The following is a 6,661-nucleotide window of genomic DNA, read 5'->3' as shown; positions in this document are numbered from 1 at the left end:
TCCGGCCCAACCAATGCATAACTGATACAAAAAGCCCAGTTTTGCAGTGCATTTTACAGGACGAATAGAAACTAGACACGTCTACAAGGATGTCCTTTTTCTCATTTCCAGGCATACCCCATCCCATGACTCCTAAAAATTAGACACAACGAGGACTTCAAATAACGGAGACAAAGTAAGAAGAGTATCTTTTAACCGTACCGCTTCATGAAATTGGAAAATAATACCTGAGGTGAGGAGCTTTGGTGTGGGCGAAAAGCTCCTTCTTCTTACGGAGACCGCGGCTTGTCTGTGCACCTCGAGAGTTCTGCTCTCCAGCCGGGGGCGCAATGCCATCAAAGAGCGAGAAGAAGAGGAAGGCTGCTCTTGCATTAGAACGGAAGGAAGAGAAAAGCGATGATGGACATGATGGCAGCTCCCAAGAGGAGCCTACGCCATCTAACAACAGCAATGAGAGAAGACCCCAAAACAAGAGGAGCGGAGCACTGCTTGACAGTAGCACAGACATCGATGAAGAGGATTCTCAGGTTTAGAATTTGCTCGTATTTTAAGACTTGTTAAGAGCCTTGTAGTACGTAACTAGGTAAACAGAAACAATTTTATGTGACTCCGTTCGTAACGTCTCTGCATCACCTGCCTGGATAGTGTTGATCTAACGCTGTTATGTAATTTCATTCTTAATATCTCTGCATCATCTGCATGTACTACATTCCTTGAGTCCCCCTTGCAGCCTTTTATTTTGCAACTTTTGTGTTTTGCATCACAGGACATAGTGAACGTGGATTTTCAGTTTTTTGATCCAAAGCCTGAGGATTATCATGGGGTGAAAGCATTGCTTAGGTTGTACTTGGATGAAACACAATGGGATCTGGGCGGCTTAGTGGATATTATTCTGTCTCAGACAACAGTTGGGACAGTCATCAAGACAGCAGAGGATGAGAGTCCCATTGGTGTCATTTCTGCCCTCAATTTGGGCAGGTATCAGGTCTCCCACTTACATCTCTATGAAATCTGTTTTCGAAAACAAAGGAGTTGCAGGCCAGATGGAATACGTGCTTAGAATTAACCTAGTCAATATATTTTTTTATTTAGATAGAGAAATATGTAATATGTCATAAAATAGTTGATTTCACACTTAGGTCATCTCCACTTTATGGCATTTCTTTTAGAATATTCGACTCACCTTTTAGATGCAAATACACTTACATTGTTGGCTTTTGTTTTTCTAAAATTTTTTGAAATAATTCTTATCCTTTGATGTTGATGCTCTATTGGCTTTGCCAAAAATTCTATACAAACCCTTGCTCTATCGTCTCCTTTGAGAAGATGCAACTAGAGTCCCCTCTATCGAGGACGTGTTATGAAATTGATCGAACAACTGTGCATAACGCAATGTGTTGAGTCCTCGACCATGGCCTTTTGCTCCATAAGTGCCCTTGGTGTACAAGAGACTGTTGTTGGTGGTGTGTTCCTTTGTATCCTTGCTTTTAACTTTTCTTTCTCTATCAAGTAGTGAGTGCTCAATATCTTTAAGTGAGAGACTTGGAACATTACTTAGGATGGACTTGGTGCCCATCCTTGCCAGTGTAATACTGGTTTCCCTGGAGCATCAACCGAAGGGAGTGGAGATAAGCAGCATAGTTTGATGAAACCAAAGGCTTAAGGGTTTGGCCTTGTGATAGCATTTGCACAACTTGGTTGTGCATACCCAACTCACAAAACAAAAAGTAGTGGGGGTGGGAACCCTCATGGATGAGGAAGCGCTTGATTGTTTTGAGGAAGCACAGGATAATGTGCATTTGACTGTTTTTTCTAGCGGCATGCAGCTGTTGTATGTTTGTACTGTAGTGGTTGAAAACATCTTTGGCTATCTTGTACAGCTGTTCTTCACCCTGAAGTGTATGTACCAAGCATAATCCCTCTCTAAGTTATTATTAGGCTGTGGGTGCAACAAGCTGGCAGCTCTTTACAGCTGTTGTGTAACGAGTGTATATCTTGCTGACAAAATTTTGGATTTCTGCATCTGTTCTTCATCCAAGGCTGCACAAATAGTGTAGTCAAACTGTGGGTGACATTGCTTTGCAAGAGAAGATAAATTCCAAGATTACTGTGTTTCATTCACAAAATTTTACATTTTGTATGTTTGTTCTTCATCCAATAAGACACAGTTGGTGCAGTTGAACCATGGGGTGACGCTGTTGTGCTAGAGAAGGTGAATGCCCATACTATTCACATGTTTGCGTTTATTGTAGGTGTTAGAGGCTTGCATGCTGTTATTGTCATGGTAGATTGATCTCAAGTTGATAGATTATCATGACGGGAGAGTGATCTCAACTTGAGTTTTCATTTATGCAGGATCAAAGCTGTGTCAAGAGCATTTATCAGTTTCTATGTAGTAAATGCAATTCCAAGTCAGATGTTACAGAGCTTGAGACTATATTTAAGGATCATCCAAGTGATGTGGGCTTGCTAATCAGTGAAAGATTGATAAATATGCCTGAAGAGTTGGCACCTCCTCTGTATCAAGGTCTCTTTGATGAGATATCATGGGCAATTGAAGATGAAGTATGCGTTTACTTGTCGTATCCTTCTTACAGTATCTTGTGTGGCTGGTTTCTGTGCAGTGTGATGTGAACCTGTGGCTTTTTTGTTGGTTGTGTTTTTTGCAATGAGGAACCTATATTTTAGTGATGGTAATCAAACCAAATATGTTCTTTATGAAGCTGTCGAAGGGAAGCTGATGCCTGACTTGCTAGCTTAGGTATGGTTGTCAAATGGAAGCTGATGCCTGACTTGCTAGCCTAGGTATAATAACATGAACTTTTCTACAATTTCCTGGTGGTGTTCCACGTGCACGTACATTGATAACTTGTGCCAAGGTTCTGGGTCTTACATAGGTGTGTGGGTTTGTCTAGTGTAGCCTAGAGGACTTGCAATGCCGGATTATCTACATGTAACACTATATCAAATCATTAATACTGCTAGTGATTCTCCTAGAAAATGGCAGTAACTTGATTTACAACAGCTCTAACAATATCAGACAAATTATAGCTTCAACAAAGACAAGGAATTTCGGCTTGGAGGATTTTTCATCTTGGACTAATGGGTGTTTTTTCTTGTGTCAGTTGATTTTAGTCTTCACAGATCATTCCTTTACCATTTTCTCCTGGCCAGTTGTCCTTTTTCTGATTTCATTTATGTCATGGCTGCCTGAATCGAAGTTAGCTTATGTTCAGTGTCTGTATTTGCTGATTTTGTAGCCCAAACAAGAGCTACGGGACTTTTTCAAGTTCAAATTCTACTTGATAATGACTCATATATTCCAGCAATTACCAAGAAAAGCCTTGAAACGTTCAAAGAAGGTACTGTTTCAACTGAGAGTATGTGCTAGAGGAGTTCTTTTCTTGTGACAGTCTGTCATTTCAATGCCTAAGAAGAATAGAGCTGATAGATACATTTCATGGCAGAAGTCTGCTGCACACAATCAGATTGAGCCAGAAGTAGGAGGAGAAATAATATACACAAAACCTGAAGATCAGCTTTTTCATGAGGTAAGACACTTGGTCACACCTCTATCCTCTTCTGGATCTTTTGAATGATATTAACCTCATTGTTATAAATTGCAGCTGAGTCGATGGTCTTGCAAATTTCCTGTCACATCCACGGCAGTTGCAGCCCATGAGGTCAGTAGTTGACAAGTTTGGGTACAAGCTGTTGAATTTGCTATATTCAGCTCATGATTTCGGATCTTTTTGCAGATCCAAGGCTTGAGGCAATATCGGCTGGTGATGGTATTGGATGCCACACTGGTGGAAGTGTTCAGGTCACGGTTCTGTGTCACATAGTGGAGTTTGCAGTGGAAACTTATGTGCTGAGTCCATGGTCTAGCAAAGCAATATGAGAGTCACCTGGGGGTCTGTGGATTTGGGGTTGGGTACATAATTGTATCTTCCCCTGTGTAATGTGCCTTGGGCCGAAATGGAGGACATGCATGCAAGATCTCATGTCTAAGAAAACTAACACGCTGCATGCAAATGTCTCATGTCTTCAGGGTGATGGTGATACTCTCAGGTTTGGGTTGGCATGATTTTCTATGTACAGCTTTGTAAGGTGTTTGGAGAGCCTTCAAGTGCCAATCTCAGTTAATTATAGAAATATTTTGTGGCATGCGCACACCTAAACACACACACACACACACACAATCTTTCCCTCTCTGCGTGCCCTGAAAAAGGAACACTGTACACATTATATATATATATATATATATATATATATATAGCTGGTGTCATGAGTGTTGATGTGGACCCAGGAGGGCCATGAGGGTATACATCATCACAAGAAATTCTTCATTAGTCATTGGCACATAGCCTTAATGTCATCCCATGTAGAGAGGAGCTTGGGTGGCTTGCTTTGGCTGGAGGATGATTTGTTCTCTCTTCTTGTGTATGTGTTGTTGATGCATCTCTCAACAGTTGGATAAGTTGAATAGGTAATCAATGTTCCGCGGGTAGATGTAGGCTGAGATTTTGTAGGGGACTCCTCTTTTCTCTTCTCAGATGGAGATTGGATTGAGGTTGTTAGGGTGCTCCTCTTGTAAGCTGTCTTTGGATGGGCCCTTGACAAATTGATGCTTGATCTTTGAGGATGGTCTCTCTCAATCCTCATATATCCAAGAGAACAAGACAAAGGCATCTTTGATTTTTGTAGTTCACGTCTGTTGATAGTGGCTCAAACCCATCCCTAAATAGATAATGGAAGCCCTCATGGATCTCATAGTATGCCAAACAATGACAAATGTAATTCTATCTATTCGGTTCTTGTTGGTAGATGTGATACATATACTCTTCTAGAGATATGCATGTATATCTACTAGTACCAATCTCTAGTTGAGTTGAAGAGTTATGTATCTACTAGTAGCACACCTAAGCCCATGTGATGGATGAGTATCCATGTGTCTTGGGTATATATTAAATCCATCATCGATTGTGTGAAGTGAATTGTCTCAGTAGAAAGCCATTGTCATTCCCATCTTATGTGTGTGTCACCCATGTTCTTGTGGTCTCCAATTAAATATAATTTGATTTGATGATTTTTGATCTCTCAAGGAGTCAAAGTGGGATGAACATTGAGGGTAATATTGAAAGGGTAGTAGTTTGTCCATTTTAAAATTGTGTTGATCAAAGATACTTCCTAATTTGTATTCCATAGAGTAGTGGATACGATGAAAGTATTAAGTAGCTATAACTTAGTGTTGTGGGACTATTTGAAAATGTATATTTGAGTATATATTCTCCCACTCTCCCAATGTTTTATATCCCCATGTTAGCCTAGTATGTGTTGCCTCTCTTATAGAGAAAGTGGGTCTTATAAATAAGACATCTAGATTTGTATAAGAATCCACATATTGCACATGCAATTGTTCATAGGTAAAGCTTTGTGTTGATCTTGTAGCGCACTATGAAAGTGTTGAACATTGGAACTTGGGTTTTTTCTTTGTTGAGGGGAGTTGAGAGTCGATTGTCCTATGCATCCAAGTGATTTTGTAGTCTCTATGGTAGGGGTATATAAGGCCTAACTCTAGCTTGAGCAATAATCTCCCATATTTGCATATGGATGTGCTATCGATGTTTGTATTGGGGTCCATGATGTCTAGATCGGCCACGATGGATAGCTCGATTAATCAAAATCTTTGTGTGTATGGTTAGTGGTGGTGTCAAAGTCCCCGCGATGATCTTACCTTGTGTGCATTGAGACTTTGATTGCTTTGAGGTCTCCTTCATCCCTCTCACTAAGAAATTTGTAAGTTGCCTTTGGATAGGGCATTGATGTCTTGGAGTTGTACTCTTGAGGAGCGTCTCACAAAGCTATCAAATCTCAAGGAGGAAGAGGCTAATGGGCAATAAAATCCACGACTCTAGATAGTGGTCCAAACATATGTTTGAAGAGGCAATGGAAGTGGCGTTGAGTCCCATACTATTATGGATAATGGCAAATGTAGTGATCCTCTTATCTCTTGCTCTAGCTAGCATATTTGACATGCGCATTCTTTGGTGGTATGAATATATGTTCACCACTCTTAAATGGTCAATAGCACATCTATTTGCATGTGAAAGGAGGGTGTCCATGTATCTAGGATAGGTAATAAATTCATCATTTGTAGTATGTAGAAGACACTCTCTTTGTTGAAAGCCATTTTCGTTCTTAGCTTTTGTATTGGTGCCAAGAATGTTCTCTTGGTGTCCACTTGGGTGAGGTCCATCCTGATGACCTTGCTAATCTTTGAGTGGCTCAAAGTGAGAGAGGATGCATCGAGGGAGTATTAGAAGGGGGATAGCTTGTCTATCCTAGAGCATTGTAGTAGAAACCAAGTTAACATTTGTGTATACTAACATGAGGTGCTTTGCTCTCTGGTTAGTTGGTGGGAGGACTTGAGATCTAGATATGCATGCCTATATCTAGGTAGATCCCACAAGTTGTGTTTGTATGCAAATGATTGTGTGAGGGCCTCTAGTATAATTGATATAGTTGCTAACTTACCTTTGATGATCTCATGTGGAATTGTGGCCTTGCATCTAATCATCATGGAGATCATGGATATAAGGGGTCTCTCCATTGACCTCCATTGAGACCTAATTGAGTGTGGTGATCAAGAGTGTGTCCC

The 6,661-nt window shown here is 40.6% G+C and overlaps 1 protein-coding gene across 4 annotated transcripts; it reads left to right on the top strand.

Annotated features, from left to right (window-relative positions):
- The first annotated feature begins 207 nt into the window (after positions 1-207).
- On the top strand, positions 208-4,157 carry LOC148010444 (protein BCCIP homolog). Of its 4 annotated transcripts, none has more exons than XM_087671753.1 (7): positions 210-527; positions 767-985; positions 2,356-2,565; positions 3,261-3,362; positions 3,471-3,551; positions 3,627-3,683; positions 3,759-4,157. In XM_087671753.1, the coding sequence occupies exons 1-7, from the start codon at positions 330-332 to the stop codon at positions 3,843-3,845; spliced, it is 954 nt and encodes a 317-aa protein (XP_087527879.1). In that variant the 5' UTR covers positions 210-329; the 3' UTR covers positions 3,846-4,157. The 4 variants fall into 4 exon arrangements, with proteins under 4 accessions (XP_087527882.1, XP_087527881.1, XP_087527879.1 ...); XM_087671752.1 differs by having other exon boundaries at positions 211-527; positions 3,468-3,551; XM_087671756.1 differs by lacking the exon at positions 2,356-2,565 and having other exon boundaries at positions 208-527.
- The last annotated feature ends 2,504 nt before the right edge of the window (positions 4,158-6,661 follow it).

Source organism: Lygodium microphyllum, chromosome 29 (assembly GCF_053477565.2).
Source record: "Lygodium microphyllum isolate KBCC chromosome 29, Lygodium_microphyllum_v1.1.10, whole genome shotgun sequence".
In the NCBI taxonomy this organism is placed as follows: Eukaryota; Viridiplantae; Streptophyta; class Polypodiopsida; order Schizaeales; family Lygodiaceae; genus Lygodium; species Lygodium microphyllum.
Note: the sequence above shows the minus strand (reverse complement) of the source record. Positions and strands in the feature narration are given on the sequence as shown.

Bases quoted from the DNA above. Each gene is read 5' to 3' on its own strand.
- LOC148010444 (XM_087671752.1), top strand. From the start codon at position 330: ATGCCATCAAAGAGCGAGAAGAAGAGGAAGGCTGCTCTTGCATTAGAA. The intron at 2,566-3,260 runs GTATGCGTTTAC...CTGATTTTGTAG, and splicing joins CATGGGCAATTGAAGATGAA to CCCAAACAAGAGCTACGGGA. The intron at 3,684-3,758 runs GTCAGTAGTTGA...ATCTTTTTGCAG, and splicing joins CGGCAGTTGCAGCCCATGAG to ATCCAAGGCTTGAGGCAATA.